The sequence below is a fragment of the Candoia aspera genome, chromosome 10, assembly GCF_035149785.1.
Source record: "Candoia aspera isolate rCanAsp1 chromosome 10, rCanAsp1.hap2, whole genome shotgun sequence".
NCBI lineage: Eukaryota > Metazoa > Chordata > Lepidosauria > Squamata > Boidae > Candoia > Candoia aspera.
Genome location: NC_086162.1, coordinates 2,683,670 through 2,711,152, shown reverse-complemented (window position 1 = coordinate 2,711,152; position 27,483 = coordinate 2,683,670). Strand labels below are relative to the sequence as shown.

Below are 27,483 nucleotides of genomic sequence, written 5' to 3'. Positions count from 1 at the left end.
GGGGCCGCTGCGGGAAGCGACCTCCGGATGCGCGCGCTGGGCTGGGAGGGCCGCGGGGGCAGGAGCGGCCCGGGCGGCCCAGAGGCGCGCGGGCGTGCGGTCCTGATCCGCACCGATTCGGCAGGTTTCGCGGGTTGGGGGCTCTGAGGGTAGGCCAGAGGTTTGAGGTCGCTGGCGTGCTCTTGGCAGCCATGCCTGCTGTGTGGTCTCAGGCATTGTGGTTTATAAACCATGGTTCGTGGCTTAGCTGTTGCATAAGTTCAGCAAATCCTGGCTTGGTAAGAGAGTCAAACCAAGCCTTAGATTCCAGCATCTCTCGTCCTAGTTGTGCTTTTAGAGCATCACCCTGATTTCAGAATTTCTTTTTCACAGTCCCAGACTCTGGGTTCCCATTCTCACTTTGGAATAACGATTTCCCAGACCAAACCCGAGACGTCCCCTGAAGTTGCCTGGGATTTCTGAGATTTTGGCTGCAATTATACATTGCATAAAATCATGGTTTGTTTATCTTGGATGCATTAACTACACCACAGTTACTTAGCTTCACGTAACACAAAACTATAAGGCATATAAGGTGCACTATGGGATTTGGGATCCGAGTCCTCTGGTAACTTGCATCTGGGACGTTTGCCTCTCCTTGACCTTTATATTGGAGAGTTCACACATCGTATTGCTGTCATGGTTGGTTTTGGATCAACTTATGTGAACTCAACGAACTATGGTTTGCTTAATCAGAGCTACAGTCTTTGTCATTCAGTTTATCTCTGGAGCCACAATAAATCACCTGAGATTGCTGGATCTCTGAGACAGTCCCTCCAACTTACCACAACTGGGCCCCTCCAGGTCAAGAATGATGGAAGCTGGAGTCTTAACACATCAGGAAGGCACCAGGTTAAGAGGAGGCTGGCCTCTCTCAGGTATCTGCCCTTGCCATGTCACATCTGGTGCCCAGTGGGCTGGTGCATGGGGGGGGGGGGAGAGCCAAACGCAAGGGGAGAAGGGCAGGTTGATTGGGTAAGCGAAGTTGGGAGAGTGAGATTACCATGGCAACCATTTGGAAGAGCAGATGCCCTAGGGAAGGATAAAGAGGTGAACTTGTGACCAAAGACAAGAGAAAGGGATTGTTGCCGTAGCAACAAAAAGCAGAGAAGAAAAAGGATGGAGAGACAGTTACCAAGGAGACGGAAGCTATTGCCAAGGTAGCAGAAAGGTTCAGCAATTTTCTGCCATAGCAACAAAGGAAGGGGGGAGATGTCTTTTCCCCTAGCAACTCACATCTCTTGCCATAGCAACAGGGAGAGCAGGCAATGTAATTGGAGGAGATAGGATTACAGCAGGCTCAGCCAAAGTGCCTTAAAATTTACGAACCGAGGCACGCACTAACCCCCCTTTCACCCTTTAGCAAAATATGAAAAATACACAAAGCTTGTGCACACCTAGATTAAAAACAGAAACAATGCTACATAATAACATAAGAGGAAATGCTGTATAAGCAAAATAGGACAGAAACAGATTCCTAGACTCGTATCCATCCTCCAGGTCAAAGTATCCCCTGCTTGAACATGAGCAGCGAAGGGGCGGCCCTGCCTTCTTCCGTTACTGGTCTCACTGTCCACCTACTCTTCCAGTTAGAAAAAAACATGGCCACGTTCGCTTGGGGTCTGCCCCCTGGGATCCTGAATCTCTCCTTCCGTGTCCTGCACAACCCAGAGCGAGAGGGCTGGGTCAGATCCTTTTGGGTAATGGTGGGCTGCGCTTTTTTCTCACACAACACACCTCTTTCAGTCGCTTCATAGGATTTATATTTTAGTACTCGGACAATCTCCGCAAAGGATCGTTACCTTGTCGTGGTGCTGGAGCTTGAGCACCTCAATGATGCCATGAGCTAAACCGTGAAGGGCCACCCAAGACGGGAAGGTCATGACAGAGAGGTCAGACTAAATGCGATCCCTGGGGAAGGTAATGGCAACCCACCCCAGTATTCTTGCCGTGAAAACTAAATGGATCAGTACAACCAGAGATATGTCGGTATACCATCGGAAGATGAGACCCCCAGGTCGGAAGATGGTCAAAATGCTACTGGGGAGGAACAGAGGATGAGCTCAACTAGCCCCAGTCGTGATGACGCAGCTAGCTCAAAGCCGAAAGGACGGTTAGCGGCCGACGGTGCTGGTGGTGAACGGCGAATCCGATGTTCTAAGGATCAACACACCATTGGAACCTGGAATGTAAGATCTATGAGCCAGGGCAAATTGGATGTAGTTATTGGTGAGATGTCAAGATTAAAGATAGACATTCTGGGCGTCAGTGAACTGAAATGGACTGGAATGGGCCACTTCACATCAAATGACCACCAGATCTACTACTGTGGACAAGAGGACCACAGAAGAAATGGAGTAGCCTTCATAATTAATAGTAAAGTGGCTAAAGCAGTGCTTGGATACAACCCCAAAAACGACAGAATGATCTCAATTCGAATTCAGGGCAAGCCATCTAACATCACAGTGATCCAAATATACGCCCCAACCACAAATGCTGAAGAAGCTGAAGTAGAGCAGTTCTATGAGGATCTGCAGCACCTACTGGACAACACGCCTAAAAGAGATGTTATTTTCATCACAGGAGACTGGAATGCTAAGGTGGGCAGTCAAATGACACCTCGAATTACAGGTAAGTATGGCCTGGGAGAACAAAACGAAGCAGGACATAGGCTGATAGAATTTTGCCAAGACAATTCACTCTGCATAACAAACACTCTCTTCCAACAACCTAAGAGACGGCTTTACACATGGACTTCACCAGATGGACAACACCGAAATCAGATTGATTACATCCTTTGCAGCCAAAGGTGGCGGACATCTGTACAGTCGGTAAAAACTAGGCCTGGAGCTGACTGTAGTTCAGACCATGAACTACTTCTTGCACAATTTAGGATCAGACTAAAGAGATTAGGGAAGACCCACAGATCAGCTAGATATGAGCTCACGAATATTCCTCAGGAATATGCAGTGGAGGTGAAGAATAGATTTAAGGGACTGGACTTAGTAGATAGGGTCCCGGAAGAACTCTGGACAGAAGTTGGCAGCATTGTTCAGGAGGCGGCAACAAAATACATCCCAAAGAAAGAGAAAACCAAGAAGGCAAAATGGCTGTCTGCTGAGACACTAGAAGTAGCCCAAGAAAGAAGGAAAGCAAAAGGCAACAGCGATAGGGGGAGATATGCCCAATTAAATGCAAAATTCCAGAGGTTAGCCAGAAGAGATAAGGAATTATTTTTAAACAAGCAATGCGCGGAAGTGGAAGAAGACAATAGAATAGGAAGGACAAGAGACCTCTTCCAGAAAATTAGAAACATTGGAGGTAAATTCCAGGCAAAAATGGGTATGATCAAAAACAAAGATGGCAAGGACCTAACAGAAGAAGAAGAGATCAAGAAAAGGTGGCAAGAATATACAGAAGACCTGTATAGGAAGGATAACAATATCGGGGATAGCTTTGACAGTGTGGTCAGTGAGCTAGAGCCAGACATCCTGAAGAGTGAGGTTGAGTGGGCCTTAAGAAGCATTGCTAATAACAAGGCAGCAGGAGAAGACGGCATCCCAGCTGAACTGTTCAAAATCTTGCAAGATGATGCTGTCAAGGTAATGCATGCTATATGCCAGCAAATTTGGAAAACACAAGAATGGCCATCAGATTGGAAAAAATCAACTTATATCCCCATACCAAAAAAGGGAAACACTAAAGAATGTTCAAACTATCGAACAGTGGCACTCATTTCACATGCCAGTAAGGTAATGCTCAAGATCCTGCAAGGTAGACTTCAGCAGTTCATGGAGCGAGAATTGCCAGATGTACAGGCTGGGTTTAGAAAAGGCAGAGGAACTAGAGACCAAATTGCCAATATCCGCTGGATAATGGAAAAAGCCAGGGAGTTTCAGAAAAACATCTATTTCTGTTTTATTGACTATTCTAAAGCCTTTGACTGTGTGGACCATAACAAATTGTGGCAAGTTCTTAGTGGTATGGGGATACCAAGTCATCTTGTATGCCTCCTGAAGAATCTGTATAACGACCAAGTAGCAACAGTAAGAACAGACCACGGAACAACGGACTGGTTTAAGATTGGGAAAGGAGTACGGCAGGGCTGTATACTCTCACCCTACCTATTCAACTTGTATGCAGAACACATCATGCGACAAGCTGGCCTTGAGGAATCCAAGGCTGGAGTTAAAATCTCTGGAAGAAACATTAACAATCTCAGATATGCAGATGATACCACTTTGATGGCTGAAAGTGAAGAGGAACTGAGGAGCCTTATGATGAAGGTGAAAGAAGAAAGTGCAAAAGCTGGCTTGCAGCTAAACCTCAAAAAAACCAAGATTATGGCAACCAGCTTGATTGATAACTGGCAAATAGAGGGAGAAAATGTAGAAGCAGTGAAAGACTTTGTATTCCTAGGTGCAAAGATTACTGCAGATGCTGACTGCAGTCAGGAAATCAGAAGACGCTTAATCCTTGGGAGAAGAGCAATGACAAATCTCGATAAAATAATTAAGAGCAGAGACATCACACTGACAACAAAGGCCCGCATAGTTAAAGCAATGGTGTTCCCTGTAGTAACATATGGCTGCGAGAGCTGGACCATAAGGAAGGCTGAGCGAAGGAAGATCGATGCTTTTGAACTGTGGTGTTGGAGGAAAATTCTGAGAGTGCCTTGGACTGCAAGAAGATCAAACCAGTCCATCCTCCAGGAAATAAAGCCAGACTGCTCACTTGAAGGAATGATATTAAAGGCAAAACTGAAATACTTTGGCCACATAATGAGAAGACAGGACACCCTGGAGAAGATGCTGATGCTAGGGAGAGTGGAAGGCAAAAGGAAGAGGGGCCGACCAAGGGCAAGATGGATGGATGATATTCTAGAGGTGACGGACTCGTCCCTGGGGGAGCTGGGGATGTTGACGACCGACAGGAAGCTCTGGCGTGGGCTGGTCCATGAAGTCACGAAGAGTCGGAAGCGACTAAACGAATAAACAACAAAACTCGGACAATTCTCACTGGATTTCTTTGACCACCTTCTGATGCCCCTGAATCCATTTCAAAAGTAGTTTCCAGAACTGGACATGATATTTGAGGTGGAGTCTGACCAATGTACAAAAAAGTGAAATGATTGTTTTCAGTGATTTGGAAATACGATACTGTTAAAGCAGCCTACAATTGCCTTTACCCTTTTTGCATGCTGCTGACTCCTACTTAGGTGACAGTCAAGCAGTGTTCCAAGGATCTCTTTCATTACAACTGTTACCAAGCCAGACATACCTGTACATTTGACTTCTGTTCCTAGTTGAACTGAATTTGTTAAAAAATTGTGTTATTTTTAGTCTACTTCTCTGTAACTTCTCAGGGGTACCTTGATTTTTTCTAGAGTGTTAGGTAACGTATCCAACTTTATGTAATCTGCAGTATTAAAAAACTTATTTTTTGATCAGAGACTTCCTTAATAGATTGTGGGAATGCTGTAGACACAATATATCTTGACTTCAGCAAAGCATTTGTTAAAAAACCCCATGACATGCAGATTAGCAAACTTACCTTGTGGGCATGACTGTTAGATGAATATACAGCTGGCTTGAAAATTGTACTTGAATGCTCATCACTGGTTCCTCATCAAAGTATTAAGGGCTACCAGGATCAGTCCTGGGTCCTCTGCTATATTAGATGAAAAGGTGGGGTTAGGGCTTGCTGTTGGCAACCTTCCCTACTGCCAGTTACGACTGGACTGCCTAGATTGCTGTTGCTAAGCGATGCAGTCACGCAATGTGCCTTACAACATTGCTTAGCAATGGCAATTCCAGTCCCAATTGCAGTGGTAACTCGAGGACTACCTGCAGGTGTTCCATAAGCATGTTTTGGTCAATCTCAAGACCAGTTGTGCTCCTTTGTTTTGCTGTTCACAGTTGCAGGTAGAACACATGCACTCTTGGTAGAGAAAAGTGAGCTTGATTCTTTTCCTTGTATGGTCAAAATGTTGTGGAAGAATTTGAATTAAATTTTGTGGGAGTATCCACACACACACACACATACAGAGAATGTATCTACATAGGATACTTAACCTGATAACAAGATTCATCAATTTCCAGGATTTGAACAATACGTTGACTCACACTGTAGCCAAATCAGCTGGCTTCATGCAACAAAGTAGCCTCCACCCCCACCCAAGAATCAAAATTATTAAAACTAACCAAGGTTGGGATGCTGTGCAATGCAGCAACTAAATCTGTAACTGACCAGGTTAAGTGTGCCATGTGAATACAACCAAAGGACAGTGTGGGATAGCATCACACAAAGCATGCGCTAGGGGAAGATGGACATTTTGCCTTCTCTGTGCAAAGGGTTTGGCTCCGTTGCAGATCCCATGCTGGGGTGTAGAAATTCCCAGGCTAAGTTGGAGGAACGTTCTGTGGCTGCCTTTCCTTACCAAGCATCCTAGGAGGGCATTTCCACCCCATCCCGCCCCTGATCTACAGTGGTACCAGCTGAGTCCTGAGGAGCTCCATGTTTGAAGATTTGGTTGTTCTGGGGTCTGATTGTGGGTCAGGAGGCCAGACTGTCTCGCTGCCACTCTTGCTTTCAGGACTGCCTGAAGCATTTCTGCAGCTGCCAACTTTCCTTTTATTGCACGGACGAGCTTGAGTGCTCTCCTGCAGGATGAAAATCTGCAAATAAAAGCTTCCATTTTGGAAGTTTTTTCAGGAGAAATGTCCCCTCTAAACCAGACCAAAAGCACTTTAGGCCATCACTCTGCAGAACAGATGGAGGAGGGAGGGTTGCTCTGCAGCTGCAATTGTCATTTTTTTTAGCCCTTGAAGACTGTACAAGCTACTTCAGGTGGTCTATGAATGTCACTCTAGAGATAGGACTGAGTTTTGGGCCTATTTCCCTCCTTTTGGATGAAGGCTTAGCACATCTATGTTACACTTTCTTCATGCAAATTGGAAAAATCAAATGGCAGTTTGTAAACTAATTTCAGCCATGTGACTAGAGAGAGGTGATACAGACAGGGCTGGGGCCTGCCCACCCCTTGTTCTGGAAGCAGGGAGCATCCAGACACCCTTTGCCCATACACACCCCATACACAGCAATCAGAAAGTGCAGCCATGCAAATGAGCCCCCCAGCCATTGTGAAGGCTCCCCCCCCTCCATGTTGAGCATATGTTGGCCTTCCTGGGATGGTGATATTCCAGTCTCAGGGTCCCTGACAGGACTCTGAAAGGCTGCATTTGGGGGAGGCTGAAGTCCAGCTCCGCATCTGTCAGGCTGGGATTCATGCTCTGGGCAAAGCGGAGCTGCCACTCCTTTAAAGGCAAAAGCAGGAGGAGCCTGGTAGCCCTGCTTTGGACTAACACGTTTTACTAAAAGGCAACAGCTTTCAGTTCGCTTCACTTGCTAATCTGATTTTTAGACTGACACCGTCCTTCTACAACATTTTAATGCTGAGTAGGTGAATAAGACCTTGTTAGCCAGAAACAACATGGAAATCCAGAAACAAGGAAACCAAAGAAAGAGCATAATGCATAAGACATTTGAGGCCTGGTTCACACAATATGAAAAACTAACTCTTGCTAGTTTGTGATTCAGTTTGCACTGAAACCAGTTAACATATGTTTATCTCTTTAGACATGTTATGCGAACACAGAATTGCACTTTGTTAACATGGGTTTAATAGGTTGTGTGAATCCAGCTTGTTTGTACACAGATCTTGGGTGGAACTGCTAGCATTTCAAGTTCATGCCAACAGCTGAAGAGGCCTCTGTCTTGAGCACAGGAACACTTAATTGGGCTTGGCAGAACCTTATCTCTATACCAAGAAATCTTTTGCTTCTCTTTTGACATCATGTACCACATGCACAACTGATGGTGGATTGAGCCAGCCTTTCCCAGCCTGGTCATCTGGTTGACCTGATAAAACCACTTGGATCATAGATTTTTATTACCTTTGAATCTTGATCCAAATCCCAGTTCTAGCATTGGGAAAACAAGCTCCTAGTCTTTATCCTGCATCCGTAAAGTGGGAGTATAAACCATCGACTTCTCACTAAGAGCAAACAAAATCCTGAAGCGCTTTATTGGATTAAAAATGAAGCGCTGGGTTTTTTGGATGCCAAAAAGCCCTACAAAGAACCAATTTTGCTGCATACCCCCAAAGTAGCCTATCCTGAATCAGAGCATGTCTCCCCAGGGATGTTTGTGCGTGTGCAATCACGACAATACCGCTAAATTGGTTGGACGTTGCCTACAAGAGTCCAGCCACATAAATCACTCCCACTTCACGAGTCCAAAGGAACATGATGAACAATTCAAGATGTCCAGTCTTGGTCTTGAGGGAAGTTTCCATAAAAGCACAAATACTCATTGCTCTGCTCTCGCTACAGAACAGCTGTTTAGTTTCAGCTGGATTCAACTTAGCAGAAGCTGCCTCCCCCAGCTGAGAGTCCGGACCCTGCCCCAGAAGAAGACAGCACATTGGTTTGCCCTTTTGCCATTAGTTTATTTCAGAAGTGTGACGTAACAAAGTGCTAAGTCTTACCACCCGGCCTCAAAGCTTGACGGGGGCCAGCTGAGGAATGCCCCGGCTGCATTGTGGGCCTTACACTGTGCCAGCTGAGCAGGAGCAAAGCAATGGGGCCCATCCCACCCAGAGACAGAAGAGGATGGGTGGGGATTTGCCTAAAAGTGAGGAAGGAGGCAGCCCAGATAAGAAAAGAGGGCAGCTGCGCTCTAGGAAAGCTTTGCTCTTGCTCGGAGCAGGAGCAAAGGGAGATGCCACTCAGCCCCTCTTGGGAGCAAAAGCTGCAATCCCACGTGTGCTTTCTTGGGAGTAAAGCCCACAGGAAATGGGAGTCCTCTGCGGTGGGTAAACCTGACTGTCTTCCTGCATATCCTGCCAGCAAGGATGCCAGGGTGGCTCTTCAATTGAAAAAGAAAGGGGGCAAGTGCAGTGTCCTTGCACAGAAGGGCAGTTTCTGGAAGTGTTAGGCCCATCAGCCTCTCCCAGGTGAGGTTGGTACAGCACATGAAGCTAAAAGCCCCCACACACACAGAATCCCCCATGCACCCTGCCCTTCCATTAAGCTTGGTGGCCGCCCCTCTCACCTAGCCTTATGCATACATTCTTTTGTGTTTCTGCAAGCCAGGACCTGCACCTCACTTGCTTTGCTGCAAACCCCAAACAGCAATCAGCTTGGTTTGCCAAAGGTGGGTTAAGAGCCATTTGGGACCAGTACAAGAGCAGCCTTTTCTGCTTTACAAACCGCATCTCAGATTCTGCTTGAAAGTACAGGGTCTGCTCCACCTCCCACCGGAAAGGCCCTTAGGACATCTGCTGCTGGAGCGTACAAGTTGGGACCAGCCTCCTCCCTCCCTCCCTCCCCAGGAGAAGAACTTCCAGTCATCCCAGCTTTTGGAAAGCAGCTGTTTCCCAGGGGAGCCAGGTTGAATCATTCCATTCCCAGGCAGTGAAGGTAGCCCTCCACCCTGACTTGAGGGGGTATATTTGGGTATCGAAACGGGGGAGGGGAAAGAGCCAGCATTTTACAAAAAAAAAACCCAACAACCTCTAAAAAAGTACAAAAATACAGTATATATCTTTAAAAAGCAGTCCAGTACAAAGAATGAGGCAGTCACTACATTAGGTTCCAGGATATACGAACTCCAAGATAAGCCCTGGTTTGTCATCTAAATGGAAAAATAATGAGGTAAATCAAACTCAGGGTGACTGCAGTGCCTTTGTAGTGAAGGAGTGAGGTGGGGGGTGACTTTTTTTAAGCCCCTCCCCCATCTGAGCCAGAGGAACTCTGAAAGGCAGGCAGCACCCGTGGCAGGTACCTCCTTTTGCGCCAAACCCTTGACATGAATTCCCTGGCAGGTTGTGCTCCACTGGAATTAGGCCTCCCTAAAACCAGAGAGTCCACTGGAGGGGTCCTCCTTGCCGTGTCTCCACGTAGGCCCTAACTCTCCCTGACTCCTGCTGTGAAATAACCCTTTGCACAAGGGACTTTCCTGGACCTTCTCATGGTGTGTAGAGGAACCTAAAAAGCCAATTCTAACCAAGTCCTGGAAGGGAAAAGTCTTGTTCCAGGAGGGAGGGAATAAGGAATTCGACTATGATCACATTATGAAAAAGCAACAAATTGCAGAAAGATCCACCCTCTTAAAGAGCTCTGCCAATGGCAAATGCATCATGCACCCCTGATGTCCTCCGAGAAATGTTGGATCAGGGGCCGCTTTGAAAACATCCACTGGCTGAGATGAGGATCTGGTTTAATTTGTCCCAGTGCTCCTCTGGAGAAACAGTCTGGGTCCAGCTGGGCCCACCAATAATGGGACAGCTGCGGCTTGGGCACAATCCAACACCATGCAGCAAGAGCCGCATTTTGGTAGCTGAAGCCCCACCTCCATCTCCTGGAAGGAGGAATAGAGTCAGATGAATGGTGGGAGTAGCAGAATAAGAACAAGCCCCGCGTGGTGTGCAGTGGCAGTGCATGCTGGGAATTAGGAATTAGTACATTAGGAGTCCGCAACCCAAAACCAACCAAAAAGTGCTGATGCAACTGAAAACCCAGGAAGCCTGCGCAGCTACTGAGTGCCCTGCAGGTGTGAAATCTGTTTCAGTAGCTGAAGCTGATGCAGTTTCAGCAACTTCTTCTCAGCCATCATTTGCTGTTCAGCGCTGAGAAGCAATTGCAGATATTCAGAGGCTTTGCTCAGGACCACCACTTTGGGGGTTTTGGGGCAAGATGCAAGACCAGGTACCTGGTCCCTCAGTGCCAGGAAACGTGAACGAAGGTCATTCCGCCGCTTGCGCTCCAAGTAGTTGTGGTTTTTCCGTTTGGTCACATCCTCACTGTCTGAGCCAGGAGCACTTCCAGCCTTGGGGAGGGAAGATACAGCAGGGAAACTCTCCACCCCTTGCCCTGGAGATTGTGGGTCATCATCCGTGGCATCAGCACCTGGCTCTCCACTGCCCAGAGGCCCCTCAAAGGAATGAGCATCAGGTGGGGAGCGGGCAGCATAGTTATGCTGTTGCTGATGGATGGCGATGTGGAAATGCTTCATGCAGGGATCCAGGGGGTCAGCTCGCACTGTGATGGTGACTGGCTTCCTTGTCCCCAAAGCCTGCCTCTTCTCAACAGTCACCACATCGATTTCTTCTCCTTCTGTAAACAAAGAAAAGATGGAATCAATAGGTATCACGGTCTGTTTCCACTATTCAGGCAGTGGCAAACAACTAATTAACTGAGCTGAACACCGCATGCCGAGGACCACGACCAAGCTTATCTCCATAGTTAAAACAGGAGTACTAGAGTACACATCTACCTGAATGGACAGCACTTCACTTGAGCCAAGAAACAGAAAACACAGAAACAGCTCCAAGGCTGGATTTAAGTCTTGTGGTTTGTTTGGTTTTTGCTTGCACATTATGCAAATCTAGCTAATTGTGATTTTCAGTAATCCATAGTTGAACAAAACATGTCTTAACTTGTATGAACTAGATCCAAGGATCCCACTAGAAGTAGCTAGAAGCTAGTTGCCTCTTTCTTCTTAAGAGGTGTGTGAGCACCTCAAACCAAGAATTAAGTTCCTCAACTGCTGCATTGCACTTGGAGAAGCAAGATGGAATATAAACCTTAAGATCCTGGGTCAGGATGCTTACGCATTACTTTTTTTTTCAGATAAGGAGCTGGGAATTAGCCATTGATTTCAACCCCATTCCATCTTCTCATGAAGTGGGTCAGCAAGGATGTTAAAACACTGAGTTCTCCTGAGACCCCTATCCTGAAATTGCAGGAGCAAACACCACTGTTGGGGCTAAGGGTAAAGACTTGGCAAATTGCTCCAGAATGCCAATAATCATAAAGGAAAAGAAAAATGCCCTCTTCTTCTAAGCCTCCCCTTTGGGCTGCCTGGAAGCCGCAAAAGCACCATGAAGGCAACGTCTGTTCACGCCCTACAAAAGAACTAGGGCCAAAATGGAAAGAGAACAAGATCACTCCCATTTCCCCTAAGCCCGTGAAGCTTTTTTGGAGACCAGTCTAATATGGGGAATGTCTAGGAGACCAATAAGACAGCAAGAAAAATGGCTGGATCCAACCCCAAGGCTCCTCAAATCCAGGATTCAATTTTCCAAGGTAGCCATCAGATGCCTTGCAAAGTCAAGTGTGGCACTGCCAGAACTGCTTCTTCTCCAGCAGATGCCAAGGACAGGAGGCCACAAAGGCCAGGCCATGGATCTCTGTCCCTGAAGATCACCTTCCACTCCAGATGCCCCCCTTTGGTTAGGGCATTCCCCCCAGGGAATGAAGATCATAGGACTGGCTCCTGGCTCAAGCCACTCCCCTCCCTACACCCAGGGTCCAGAATCACGTAAAGCAGATTTGGGAAGATCTCCCTGTTCAGCAGGACTTTTCCCTATGCCTTGCTCCCTCTTCTTCAGCTGTCACAAAACATTTTGACCTTCTCCTGCCTCCCCTGTGGTTGCTAGCCTATCACAAGTATATTAAAGAATTACAGAGCAGTTTTCCTAAGAAAAGATACTTTATAAACTTGAGGGATGTTTGTGAGCTGGCATTGAGTGGGCTGCCATCCTGTTATCACAACGCAGAGTACAGGCTTGTTCCTGACCCTGACTTATGGGTCAAGGGCATTGCTAAATTCCGGAATGGCTTGTGGCTCAGAAGGCAGGGGACGCATTCCCAAACCCAAATACCTGGAGCGCTGTACGCATCTACCTACTGACTTACTGTTCCCATTAAGGAGCCACTCTGAGGTGAGAAATACTACCCCCTCATAACATCTATCTATCTATCTATCTATCTATCTATCTATCTATCTATCTATCATATTTTTATCACCGCCCATCTCCCCCACGCAGGGGACCCTGGGCGGTTCACAATAAAATGTTTAAAATTCAATAAAAACATAAATAATATCAATAATCTATAAATACAGATACAAAATATAATAAAATCCAAGTAACAGCAAACTTAATTCCACCCAAAGGGGACGAGCCGGCCCTGGCAGGCCTAGGGAACCAACCGACCCCAAGAGTGGCTCCTCCTCTCCCCACTCCAGGCAAGGTGACAAAACCGGGTCTTCAGCCGTTTCCTGAAGTCCAGGAGGGAGGGGGCCAAGCTCACCTCCGGGGAAGGGATGTTCCAAAGGGTGGGAGCCGCTGCAGAGAAGGCCCGCCTCCTGGACCCGGCCAGGTGGAATTCTCTTGCAGACGGGATTCTCAGCATGCCCTCTCTGCATGGCTGGGTGGGATGGGTTGATGTGCCGGGGATGAGACGGTCCCTCGGGTAACCTGGCCCCATGCCATGTGGGGCTTTAGGACCCCTAGTTTGATGCTTTATCCTCTCTCCCACCACCTCTTTTTCATCAAGTGTTATAAGCCTGCTATTGGGGACTCTTATGATTTTGTTGCACTTAAGTAACCAAATACAGCACAAGAACAGAGTAAAACTTGTTAAAACAGTAAACTTACAAATCTATAGCTGAGTAGCAAATGATCGGGGACTTTAAAGTCAAACCCGGTAACTGATCAGGTAGGCAGCTATAAACAACCTACACTGCCCCGTTAACACTCTAAATCTTACTCCTTAGCCTCAAGAGGTGCCCTGTACAATCCAGCTACATTATTTTGAAAACTAAGTACAATCTTAGCATCCTCTCCTGCACAACTTGGACTTGCTGGGCGATCTGACCTGCACCACAGCAACTTCCTGAGAATTAGGAGGATGGGCATTTCTGCCCTCCAAACTTGGTCTGTTTGGAACTGCACCCCAACCAGGCCCGTTGTCTTGATGCTCCGGAGGGAAGGGGAAAGCTCTCCGCTGAAGACAACTGACAGTGATTAAAACAACAGCAACAGAACAAGTCCCAATTATATCCCACTGGGAGGCAGGACAGAGCAAACTTTAATGGCAAGCTCACTGCCCATCTTTGCCCCTTTCTTTCATAGCTCACTGGAATTGTAAATGAAGCACAGGCATGGGGGGGGGGAACCTGGCTTTTGTCCCCCTCAGAAGTCGTAAACCTCCAGAGGCACAGAAAGGGACAGGCGCCCTCTGTCCAGCAGCTCACGGAAAGGAGAGAAAATGAGTAAACTCCCAAAGAGATCCAAACTCCCTTTAGACAAACCGGCCAGGCTCCCTGAAAGAAATAAAGCCTTTTCCAGCAAAGGGCAACGCCTCCCACCAAACCCACTCTCTGGTGCAGCTTCTCCCTTTTCTCATCTTTGCTGAGGGGGCCAAGAAGAAACAGGCCAAGGGGCCCACAGCAGCGGGTCTCTAACATGATGTAAGACTCAAGGCGAAACAGCTTCTGGCTGTGCAGGAAGACGCATGGATGCTGCTCTCACGCACACCTTGTTTCTCACCCTTAGGAGCCAGATGCAGTGCTCAGCCAGGCCGCTGGGTCATATATTAACCAACAACAACTGGAAAGCTCCTGCTGTTCTCCTGCAACTTGTTTCATCTAAAGTCAAGAAGTCCATGGGGAAGTAAGACTCCCTGGCCTAGAGCAGAGATCCAGGGCCACCCATGACACAGGCACTGAAAGTAAGCCGGCAGGGCGGGGGCTGGGGAGAGAATCTACACGAAAGCCCTTTCTATCCTCTACAGAAGCATTCATCTGCTCTTGAGAAAACTACAAGTGCACCACTACTTTTTTGGGGCTAGTATTTTTTTACTGTGTGTGCTTTGGTTCTGAAAACAGCATAAAATCTTAAAAGTGAAAGATTTGGGCAGCCAGTAAGAATACCCATTTCCCTTTCTATCACTTGCTCTGCATTTTGAAGTCTTCCTTCCAAGCTTCTGTTTGCACAATCTAACTTTTTCCTAGGATTAATATGGTCTAAAGAGCCTGACCAAGAGCCAGTTGGTGTCCTGGTTAAGGCCCCAGGCTAGAAACCAGGAGACCCTGTGTTCTAGCCTCACCTTGGGCACAAGGGCAGCTGAGTGACCTTGGGCCAGTCCCTCTCTCCCAGCCCTGGGAAGCAGGCAAGGGCAAACCCCTTCTGAAAAACCTTGCCAAGAAAACTGCAGGGACTGGTCCAGGCAATTGCCAGGAGTCAACACCAACTCGAAGGTGTGCGTGCATGCACACGCATGCACACACACACACAAGAGCCAGAGGAGTTGGCTCCAGGATGCAAGGAACTGACCAATAGCATACAGTAGTTCAGAATGCCACCCTTCCCTACCCTCATTGGCTTCTCTTCCAGCCACTCATTAAGCAGCCACACCCCCTCAAAATAACCCAGACATTAGCATCTGTTGCTTTTTGTGCCTGGCTGAAAAGGGCATTTGTGGACAGAGCCCTCCTGTTGGTGGGGGTGAAGTCCATGTCAACACAAGCATGTGATTCAATAAATCAGTAACAGTTCCCACTCCTTTGCTAATTGAGATTAAGCCACTGCCAGACCTACCAGTGCCCTCATGTAATTAAACCTTATACTCAGTTTGTTTCTTAACATTCAGCCTTGCAAGCTGAGTCACAAGCCATCACCATTCACCTGGTGACTCAAGCAGAAGAGGATCAACACGGCTTGGAGGCTGGAAAGGCTCCCTGTCTCAAGGCTGCACCAGGATTTCAAGGAATCCACCCCCTCCCGGTTTAACTGGGAAAAAGCTGATCTTGAACAGAAGGTATGTCACCACAAGGCCTATTTTGCCACTCTACTTTGTCTGAACTGTCTTTTCACCAGAGGGCAGCTGTAACCATGGGACAAGTCCTTATGTTGAAACTCTTTCTTTCCAGAAATAATACTTCACTAAAATGAGTCAGGAAGAAAGCATCACCCCATAAGCCACTCCACAGAGACACTCTGCCATTACTATTGTGCTCTGCAGTATCTTTAGCCTTACCCTGGTTCTTTGCTTGTTTCATCGAACGCTTGAACCATAATATGCTTGCACATGCGTGGCCTACCAAACCAGGTAAATTCAAGCTACTGTAAATGTAAAGGCTTGATATGCAGTGTGTACCCAACTGGGGAAAATCAGGGCCTTGTGAGTGGAGTGAGAAACTGAGGATATCCCTCTTTGGGCCTCAGCCAGAGAGACCAACCAGCAAAGAGGTGGAGCTGTGAACCAGGGCAGCTTCTACATCACTTACTCTGCTGTGAACCTACTAAGTGGACTCAAGCCAGGTGAAACTCAAGCCTTAGGTCCAGCCAAAGAGGCCACCAGGCAAAAGCAGCCCTTGCAACAGATTTGTTGGAGAAACCTGTTTCCTGGGCTCATGATGACACGCTAAGGATAACGTATGAGTCAGCCACTACCTTGCACACCTTATCATGCCCTGTTTGCTCCCCCCATTTCCAATGGCCAACCCTGCTCCCCATTATGGTGCCTGTCTCTCTAATCATGCTTGTCACTCACCCCCCTGAAGTCCATGGGTCTCCTGCTCAGTCAGGAAAGTCGCCTGCAGCCCCCCATGTTAAAAGGCTGGCTCTCTCTCACAGTCCCCCATGAAGACTCCACAGATACCTGAGAACCTTGGGAGGTTCAGTCACTGAAGTCTTTGCTTTTTCTTGAAGTGGCTTCAGCATCAACTAGCGTCTTTCTTACTCCTCAGAAATTCTGTCCGGTGCAATTCTGAGTGTGAACAGGCACTCAGCGGTATTTCAGGCATGGTTTGGTGGCTCCCTCCCTTCTTGTTGTAGCACTAGCAATTAATCGCTCTCAGACCATTTTAAACTCTGGGCTGGGGGGTGGAGGGGAGGGGCACCCGTTTTGCCCTGTGTCCGATTTCCCATCCTGCCACAGTTTTGTGATGGCACCTGCAGTGGTCTGATGCCACCAAGGGTTAGCTTTAGGACGCCGACGCCGCCATTCCTAGCCTCCCAATAATTAATAATTGAGAACTAGATTGTCGTTCTTAGTATTGCAATGCAGCTGAGACACCAGGAAACTTGGAAAAGGCCACCATCTCACTCCCAGCCCTTCTCGAAATGCTCCATCTGCTCCCCCGCCTTCGGCGCACCCGAGGGGCAGCGCAGTTTGTCTCCAGCCGCCGGCGTTCTTCTTCCGGGCCCCTCGGGCTGAGTCCGCTTAACGGTTTGAAAAGCCATCGCCTGACGTGCCCTGCCCGGCAATGGCCCGATCCCGACAGCACGCTGAGCCCACGGCCGGGCTCGCCCGAGCGACCCACGCTCCTTAACCCACCCTTCATGGGAATCCAGCCGGGCGCTGCTGATCTGGAGGGCGCCAAAGCAGGAAGCCGCGGGAGAGGCGGCGGGCCGGGCGGGCTCGGCCGCCGGTGCGAGCGCCCGCAGCAGCCTGGCAAGTTGGGCGGGAGGGAGACCACGCGAACTTCCGCACGGAAGCCGAGGTTCCCGCGGACTCTCGAGGGAGAGGGAGAGGCGGCGCGCGGGGCGCGCTGGGACGACCCTTCAGCAGAGAGCCAACGCCCGGCCGGCCGGCCGCCCCCCCTTGCCCCGACGGCAGCCTTACCGGAGTCGCTCTGGCTCTCAGAGCCTGACGAGACCGGGATTTTGTTGTCCGCGGGCGCCGCCGCCGCCGCCGCCGCCGCCGCACTCCCGCCGGGCCAGGCGAAGACGGCGCCCGGAGCCACGCACTCGCCGCCCAGCCCCGCGAAGTCGTGCGCGGGCGCCAGAGCCGGCGTCGGCTTGGCCGCCAGCTTTTCGCCCATGGCTTTCTCCAGGCGCTCGCGGGCCGAGAAGCCGCTCCACATGCAGTCGCGGAGGACGAAGGCGCTCAGGTTGCCCAGGAGCCCCGCGGCGGGCTCCAGCGGGCCGTCGGCGCCGGCATCCTCGGCCGGGCCGGGCAGGGGCGAGTCGGGCGGGCTGGGCAGCAACTCGAACTTCTTCCAGATGTCCTCGCTGGGCGCGCTGGAGCGGTGGAAGTCCTCGCCCTGAGCCTCGAAGTGGTCGTAGAAGTAGGGCGGCGGCGGGTCCAGCTCCATGGCCGCCCTGCGCCGGCCCGTGAGGCGCCTACGGGTCGCGGCCGCCGCTCGGCCTCGGGAGAAGCCAGAGGCCGGGTCGGAAGCCCGTTCGCGGGCTCAGCGCCGCCACCTGCGCCACCCGGGCAGCTGCCGCGGGTCCGGGGCGCGCCGCAGCGTCGCACAGGCGAGGCTGGCCCGGAGGGCGAGCGACCGCACCGGCCGCCGGCAAAGCGCTCCGCTCCGCCGCCCGAGTCCCGCCAGGAGCGGCCCTTCCGGATCGCCGCGACCCAGCCGGGCAAAGCCGTATTGTTCAGCGCCTCCCGCGCTTATATGCGCCTCCTGCCTCCAGCTCGGACCGTCCCCGGAACGCAGCCAATGAGGAGCGCCGGATTGGCAAAGTGGGCGCGGACCGCCGTCGCGCTCACCTTCCCGCCAGGCTCGCGTCGGCCCGCGGCCCTGCCCTGCCCTGCCCTGCCCTGCCCTGCGGGGAAGGGGCTGGAGGTGGGCGGCGACCTCTAGAGCCCGTGGACGTCGCTCCCGTGCAGCGCCCGCTGTCTTCTCGGGACCCCCGACCTCCGCATACGGCTTCCCCACTAAAGCCAGTTTGCCGAGTGGTCCAAAGCGTGGGAAGACCCGCAACCTTGAAAGAAGTCTTGGCACTAGACTTTAACGGAGTTTGTGTGCCGTGGAGGGAATACGTGGATCCGTTCGGTCTGGTCAAGTAGTTAGTTGCCCGCCGCAGGGGGAACCTCCTGGGGTGGGGCCAGGGCAATTGCCCCACTCCCCCACTCCCCTCCCCTTTAAAAGGCGCTGCCCCTCTTTTAGCCTGATAAAGAGGTCGTGAACTGAGGTCCCTGTGGACTTTCAGCTGGCCTTGCTCCTAAGGGTGTTGCCTTCAAAAGTCCTGTACTGTTCTGGGGTACAAAGAAAGCTCCAAGTATCCTCCATGCGTTGCTTCCTTTTCTTAACCGCAGAAAATCAGGGCAGTGCTAGAAATAAGGACCGCAGTCGAACCGACCCAGATAACTGCATAGAATTGTGCTTTAAGATCCAAAAGTACAAAACAACCAAATTTTGAGTCACACAGAAGCCCTCAATTAACCAGAACAAGGCAAATTTCTGTTTACCGAAACTGAGGTGAAGTGAGCATACACTGCTGATGCAGCTGCAGGACAGTTAGACTATACTGTATTCCATTTCAGTCTCAGACCATTAAGGGACGTTATGCATCTGTGCCAGGTTGTATGATTGTGAGAAAGATTGAATATTGAGGCTACCGTTCATGGGATATTGGTATAGTAAGAGATAAAACCATTGGTAACGTAAAATCATTCGTATAAGGTTCTAGTTTAATTTCATTCATGAAGAATACTACCTGAACACTGAAATAAGCGTAGATGGGCAAAATTGCATTTTCTCACTCTGCTCCGAAATCCAATTTGCAACCTTTTTATTTTATTGTGCTGCTTTAACTATTGACCCAAGGAAGAGTTCTGAGTAGCTTAAAAGGTCACATGACAGATTGGTTCTAAATGAGAATATTATTTTTAAGTATTCTGCGTGTGTATGTGTAAGTTTGGTACTGTGCTATGAACTTACTCTTGGGAAAATGCACCCTGTTACACATTCCGTTTTTGTTCTCTGAATCAGATTTGACTCCAGGTGACGACAAAGATGGTGTCCTGCAGCTTTCTAAGCAACCTTTTCAGAAGAGGTTTGCCACTGTCTTCCCCTGAGCGAGTGACCGGTCCAAGTTCACCAGCTGCCTTGCATGCCTAAGGCAGAACTAGAACTCAGGTGTCCTTGCTCCCACTCCAGCTCCTCAACCCCTAGATCAAATCACAGCAACCCGTTTTGCTTTGCAGTGGCATCTTACTGAGTGCAAGCTGTTCAGAAGCTGAGCTGCAACTCTGTTCAATGTCACCATCGCCTGGTAAATTGATGGCACTGCAGGTGTGTGCAAAGCAACACGCTGAAAAGGGTTTGGGTAAACTTTTCTGAGCAGGTGCTCAGCGGCCAATCTATTGATTTCCCCACCAGACACCCAACACTGCAGTGGAACAGCGACCAGGTTCTAAAGTGTCTTTGGTCACCCAACTCTTTCTCCAGCTCAGAAGGTCCCTGCCAGCTGGACTGTCTTTCCAAGTGACATTGCTCATCCTCTCAAAGAGATCTCTAGGCTACATTCTTCACCACCCAGACCTTCTGTTCCAGAAGTAAAAGGCTGTCCCAAGCTTCTGAGACCCTGACACTGTTGGAGTCACACTGTCAATGATGCTGTCTCAGACAGTCCATCTACTCCAAATGCACAGTGTCTTTGGCAAATTCATCCCCAAAGTATGTAAGAGAAATAGTTCAAATTATAGGTAATCTTTGCAGCCATTCAGAGTTCTGGCCAAATCAGAGATCACCACTTTCCTTTAAAGATGTCCCAACTGGTGATGGTGAAGAATGCCAGTATTCCCTGGTGTGAGTGCTAAAATAAAAACATAATTTTTGATGGCAAGTCTAAGAAAATTGCTAAATCTTGCAGGCTGCATTTATTTCAGAATCCCATAGGATTCAAACTGAAACTTTTATTTTATTCAGGCTCCCATGGAAGCCATATAAAGAAGTCACATGGAGATTCTATTCAGAGGCACCACATTGTTGGAGAATCTACCCTGACCCCCAAGTTTGGCCTCTTTTTCTAAGTTATTCTTCCAAAAGACCACCTGATTCTTTCCAGATTAATGGTTACTTTCTTACATGCTCACAATCTTAACCTGTTGAGCCTCAAGACCTTTCTTTGGGAATCACTTCATTTCCCAGTGATTTTTCCAAGGTCATGTTATATCAGTGCTCCTTCAGTATCACAGAAAAGCCAGCCTGCTTTTTTAGGCAGTATGGTGGATATGGTGGGACGTGGTGGTGCTGCGCGTTAAACCGCTGAGCTGCTGAGCTTGCCGATCAGAAGGTTGGCGGTTCAAATCTGTGTGGTTCTCTTTCTCACCCAAAGTTCATTTCCTGGAGCCAATTGCTGTAACGCTCAGGAACGTCCATCCTGACCTTCCTGCATTCTTCCACTGTTAGGCCTGTTATTTCTCTTTCCTCTGGACCCACTCAACTATAAGAGATAAACTCATTTTCTTCTGCAACCCTTGAAGAAAGAGGTGCAACCTCATGAGGAAGAGGTGTTGCCTTCTACTGTAGCTTGTTCTTCCTTTGCTCCTGGGTCTATCTTACAGCATCCCTAATCAAGTTTATAGAAAGTGTGAAGAGCTAACCCACCGGGTACTTCTTAAAGCCAGGCCTCCTCACTTTGTGAGGAACTCCAGGGGGAGCAGGTCGCATGGCTCCCTTCCCACCAATCATTATGGCTGCTTTTCCAAACCGTTGCCCACCCTCCCCTGCCTGCCCACAGGGTTGGGCACAGGCCCAGGGCTGTTCTTGGGGTGCCTCATTGAACTCCCGGTCCCTTGGATGTGCTGGAGAAGGCTCAAGCAGGCTCTCCTTGTCACATGGGACTCCCAGCTCCGTGGGGAGGTACTGGACTGGACTGGAGGGGAGGTACTCCGTGGGGAGGTACTGGACTGGTAACCCTAACCCTAACCCTAACGGAAAGGAAATCTCTCAGGGGAGCACTGCTTCTGCCTCAGAGGTTCTCCCAACTCCCCCAGGGTTCGATCTCCTTTAGGCCCAGGACTTACTGATGCTTGCAATTTCTAGGCCACCCAATTCCAGCAACTCTGGGCAGCCTGACACTTAAAACAGTAAAAGCTCAAAAAGATGGTGTCATCCTGACAAGGAGCAACAGCCAACTCCCTCTACCCTGCCCCCCATGGAGTATCACTGCGTTTGCAGCAGCATGGAGTCACATCTATAAAACTCAGTTTATGACTCCTGTCTCTTGGGCTGCAAACTTCTGGAGGTATCAGCAAATCAGCATGCCTCATTAGCATGTGGATGAGTTCATTTTAGGATGCAAATTCTCCATGTGCTTCTGGAGGAAGCTGTTCCTCACTTCCTCCTTCTTCACCATCCTGGAAGGGAGCATGTGGCTGCAGCTCTTTCCATCTTGGGCCATACGGTGGGCCTAGAATTCAGGAGGTTTCCCCTTTCTCCATGCAGCCTTCAGCAGCAATGGGGGCTGAGGGTAAAATAAGTTTATGGAAAAGAAAGAAGAATCAGAATAATCATTTTTCTACTGAAATGGATGTAACTGGATCAAATAAAGAAGTAAAACTCTTTTTTTACTTACTTTTGAACCTATTTTGTCTAAGTGTGTAATTCTTTATGCTTTGGTGGGCTAAGTGTGTAAGATCAATAACCTATGTCTCTCAAACATGCTCATTAAAGCTATTAGATAATATTCTTTATCTGTGTGCATCTTTTGCTGTTTTAAGCTCTGCTCCATTCAGTGGTCCCAGCTGTCCACTGAAGGCTTCACAAACCAGCACACTAAACACACATCAAACCATGCTTATTTGACCTGGAGAGACAGGTAGAAAGGAAACACCATTGAAAAATACAAGCCCCAATATTACAGGGCTTTTACCTTAGCCATAATGTGGTTTGTTTGGTCCTGGCTTAGTGTGTCACCTCTGCAACCAACTGTGATTGTAACAAAGCCATGGTTTAGCATGATGTGTGAACCCAGTTTCAAATTGTAAATTTTCAGAGGTCCTTGCAGAGCTCTGCCACCATCTGTACACACAAACATTATGTGTGCTATGAAGAGAACAGACATAAGAATATGGCACCAATCTTGTTGGATTGAGAGTAAAAGAGACGGAGGAATACAGACTTGTTTGGTATCTGAGGCAGCCTAATCTAGAAATACTCTGTGGGAGGCAGGTTCCTTAATTTCTGCTGCAGTGCTTTGAATCAATATGTTTCCTTTCATCACAGTCCCCTCTTGTCTTTTTTTAAGTAGGAAATGGCTGGACAAGGACCAGTTCTTGGTCCTCTGTCATGATTCACTGAAATGGTTCACTCAGGAGAGAGCAGGTTCAGGCGGGCTTGGCAGGCTGGTGTCTCGGTGTGGCGGGTGCCAGCCAGGGCTGTAGCACTGGAGTGCGTAACTTCCCTCAGCTGAAAGCTGCCCCAACCCCCCAGCGAAGCAGGCTGAGGCTGCATGAAAAGTCAGTGAGACTAGGACCTGATGCTAGAGTCGAAGGGGCAAAATTGGTGCCTAAAGCCATGGCACACGTCTTTAAAGCACACCATCTCGCACGAAAAAAACCAAAAAGAGCCCTTGGGGGTCCTGTGGGTTGGCAGCCTGGGCTGCACTTCTTGCACCTCTGTCTTAGCCCGGTTTCATGGCAAGGATGCTCTTCCATAGGAGACTCTGAAGAGCGGCCAGGCGAGATTGGTTTAGCATGATGTATGATTTGGCATGATTGCACAGCGAGCATCCTACCCGTGCTGAGTCTAGATTAGGATTTGAACTGATGAAGCAGGCAGACGACATCGAGAGCCCCAAGAACAAACCAGAAACGTGTCCCAGTTGGGCTGGGGACACTTTCCATCCACCGGCACAGTATCCCTTGCAGCGGCATGCACCCCGGCAGGCAGGCAGGCGTGCTCCCCGAGGCCAGCGGCTGGGGCTTGAGTGCAGCCTTCAGGTCAGGGCTGGGTTACGGCACAAGAATTCAGTGTTCCTGTCTCAACCATCAGATGTCAGTGTTCCATTTAATTTGGAAATAACAAAAAGAGGTAAACTTTGAAAAAATAATGGAATTTAACACCTACACATACAAGAGACAAGTGTTAATAAACTCAATCAATCAATGTCATCTACAAGGACCTGGAAAGCACACTCACCTCCTCTGCCCTCTGGAACAGCCTCCCCCAGAGATCTGGAGGGGCCCACCCTGAAGAGGTTCCCAAAGTCTTGAAACTTGGCTTTGCCCCCAGCCCTGGCTGTGGAGCCCCTGCAGTCTTCGGTGGGGGGGGGGGATATCTTGTGTCTTTGCTCCTGCTAGGTAAGTATGGCCTTTTCTTCTCTTTTGTTGTTTTTTACTTTTAAAATGTAAGCCACTCAGAGTTGTCTGGAGTCGGGCAGCCTCTAAATTTAATACAGCAAATATAAATAAAATGCCTTTTAAAGGATTGTCCTGAAAAAAGAAGGGGGAAAATTGAATAAGATTTCAAAAAACTAATGAGAAAATGCTTTTTCTAATGACACTACTTTGCCATTATAAAGAACATAAAGGGATTTTAAATAGCAATAATAATATCATAATGGCGTTCTGGAAGTCCTTAAAAAACTGGCTTTTCTCCCAGGCCCTGGAGCAGGGTGGCTGTCGAGCCCATGTCAAGTGTATTTTGTGTTTGTCGAGTTGTTTTGTCTGGACACGTTTCTTTTGTCTGTTATTGTTAATGATAGTGGGAAAAAACTGGATATAAACAGATACAAACAGAAAATGGAATGAGGTTCAAAGAGAATGGGAGTGTTCTAATTGCCCTAGGGGGTGAAGTTGAACAGAGCGAGCTGGAGATAAGAAAACTGTTAGGAATGTGTAAACAATGGGATCTTTGTTAAAACAAAGGCCATCAAGAAGGAGGCCCTGAATTCCTTACGCTTAAGTTCTAATCTATGGGCTGAAGGAGTAGGACAGAGAGAGACAGAAGAATGAGTTATGGAATCCAGGATGCAGAAATCAGTAATGTGTGTGTCCCTGACCAGGATATAGTAACCTTAGCTTATTAGCATACTAAAATGCACACCTCTAGAGCAGCTTTTATGTGAAACACAGAACATGCTAAGGATTATAGTACGTAACATGAAAAGTTTCTGTGCAAACGCTAGAAAGTTTACCCATCAGAAGCTTTAATAGCCAGATGGCATTTGTGATAACAGCTTCAAAAGTGTATAAAAGTTGCTGCTTGGCTCTGTTTGGGGCTTCCCTGTCTTCAGAGGGGGGCCCAAGCCCTCTCTTTTCTTGTAGACCTACAGTAAACGGGTACTTGTTATTGAATTCTCCGGTCCTGTGTGGTGAATTGGGGGTCTACCGCGCCAGACTAACGGTCCTACCCCATTTTGGGGACAACATTTCTTTGGTCCTTTTATAATGTAAGCTGCTCAGAGTCACTCTCGAGTCGGATGGTTTTATGTAAATCAATCAAAAAAACAAACAGATTTTGCAATCTGATGGTCTGCATTTTTATACTGTACAGTTAGAGGACTGAGATTAACATATTGTTAATCGGTTCACTGATGCAAACTGCCAGAAGTTCTGGAAGCATTAAAATGAGAGAGGGCTGCTTCCAACAGGACACTGCAGTAAGACCTGCTGCAGCATCCGCCGGGGAGCCTCCGCCTCGCAGCCTGGGGCGAACTCGTGAGCAGCTCAGGCAGGGCAGCTGCTGGGTGGGCAGGGGGCTTCCTGAATGACCACAAACCCTCCTTTTGAGCCTGAAACTCTGAAAACACTGCAGGGGTTACAGGAGGAGGGGAGAGTACAAGATTCTGCTGTACACAGAAGGTATCTTAAAATTCAGAGATAAATCAACAGTTCCTAATCTCGCATATACATCTTGTATTGTTACTCTGAAAATTGGAGTTAATTGGAGTTATGACCCTTGATGCTGCTGGATCATAGCAAAAATCTGGACAAATATAAGGTTTGGGATGTGTTCCGACTCCAGAAAATTTCCAGAAAAGTTTCTCAAGTGGTACCTTTGAATTTATCCCCTCTTTTAAAGCAAATGAAAGATTTTGACAGATGATATGGAATTCCTGTATTTGTGGTAAGATAAATGTGATTAAGCTAAAATTTTAAAATATATAGTTTGAGGGGCTTTTTCACATTTATACCATTACATTATTTTAAACAAATGAACCACATGATATTGAATATTGAATAATTTTATTTGACCAGCAAACATTTATATAGCCGCCCATCTCACTAAGCATGGCTCTGGGTGGCATACGACCAATAATTAAAACACTGTCACAACTATTGAAACACTTTAAAAAATAAATAAAAACAAGATAAATAAGGTAATAAAAACAAGATTGCAGGAGAACACCATCTAAACACAATACATCCGTCACGCAGGCTCCCCGCGGGATCCCCAAGGTTGCTGGAAGAGCCACGTTTTCAGAGCCTTCCAAAAGGCTAACAGGGATGGGGCTAACCTCGCCACGGGGAACCACAGCAGAGAAGGCACGTCCTCTGGGTCCCATCAGATGAAGCTCTAGCAGGCCTGACCTGCCACGTACCCCTCCTGCAGGACCTGATGGGACCTGTAGATGTGATCAGGAAGAGGTGGTCCCTCAAACGTGTTTTGCATTTGACGCATGGCAGTCCCTGGAATTCTTCCATAATGGCTTCTTTAGCTTTCCAGCAATAACCAGCATATCTAAGCTTTCGTGTTCTTGGAAATCTGTTCTTGCAGTTTCTTGCCTAGCCAGCAGGGAGAACTCTGCCAATTATTACTTGTGGGGAAAGACAATTTTAACTTTCTACATATGGCTGCGAGAGCTGGACCATAAGGAAGGCTGAGCGAAGGAAGATCGATGCTTTTGAACTGTGGTGTTGGAGGAAAATTCTGAGAGTGCCTTGGACTGCAAGAAGATCAAACCAGTCCATCCTCCAGGAAATAAAGCCAGACTGCTCACTTGAGGGAATGATATTAAAGGCAAAACTGAAATACTTTGGCCACATAATGAGAAGACAGGACACCCCGGAGAAGATACTGATGCTAGGGAGAGAGGAGGGCAAAAGGAAGAGGGGCCGACCAAGGGCAAGGTGGGTGGATGATATTCTAGAGGTGACGGACTCGTCCCTGGGGGAGCTGGGGGTGTTGACGACCGACAGGAAGCTCTGGCGTGGGCTGGTCCATGAAGTCACAAAGACTCGGAAGCGACTAAACGAATAAACAACAAAACACTTCAGGCTTACCTCTGGGTGTTCAGTTTAGGATCCGCTACTGAACTTCAGAATTCAGATACTTTTTCAATTAAAAGAGAGTCATGATTTGATACCACTGAAATCCTGCCAAGTATTAGGATCCTATTTGCCTGAGGATCACATTCAATATGTGGACTTGCTACAAGATATATATGGAAAATATATTTTTGGTTTGGTTTGGTTTGGTTCGGCTCACATAAAAAGCTTATAGATAATCATGTTAAAATAATGGGCAATCTATTTATTTATTATTTTTATTTATCGATTTTTCTAGATTTAGGAGGATTCCAATAATATTATTAGTCCAGATCATCTCAGTTCTGAAAAAAAATATTTTTAAAACATTTGCAGAGTTTAAAATATGAGTTTGATTTAACTTTTAGTGTTTCTTGGCAGTATATTCACCTCAAGCACTTGCTAATTGGTCTGTTGATCCAGATGCTGTTTCTGAAGTTCCCAACTGTTTGGGGGTTTTAGCAGATTCCACTGGGGCTCCTATTGGGATGGTGAAAAGGGTTTTTAGTGCCCCAGGCAAACTTCCACCTTGGCCTCCTCATTTGCATAAATGCATATGGTATAACCACATTTGCACAACATTTGCAGGCAGGTCTCAGAT

The 27,483-nt window shown here is 48.1% G+C and overlaps 1 protein-coding gene across 1 annotated transcript; it reads right to left on the bottom strand.

Annotated features, from left to right (window-relative positions):
• Window positions 1-10,510: 10,510 nt before the first annotated feature.
• MYCL (MYCL proto-oncogene, bHLH transcription factor) lies at window positions 10,511-18,184 on the bottom strand. The gene is made up of 2 exons (XM_063312169.1): window positions 17,517-18,184; window positions 10,511-11,216 (listed from the first exon to the last, which is right to left on the bottom strand). The coding sequence occupies exons 1-2, from the start codon at window positions 17,986-17,988 to the stop codon at window positions 10,636-10,638; spliced, it is 1,053 nt and encodes a 350-aa protein (XP_063168239.1). The 5' UTR covers window positions 17,989-18,184; the 3' UTR covers window positions 10,511-10,635.
• Window positions 18,185-27,483: the final 9,299 nt, after the last annotated feature.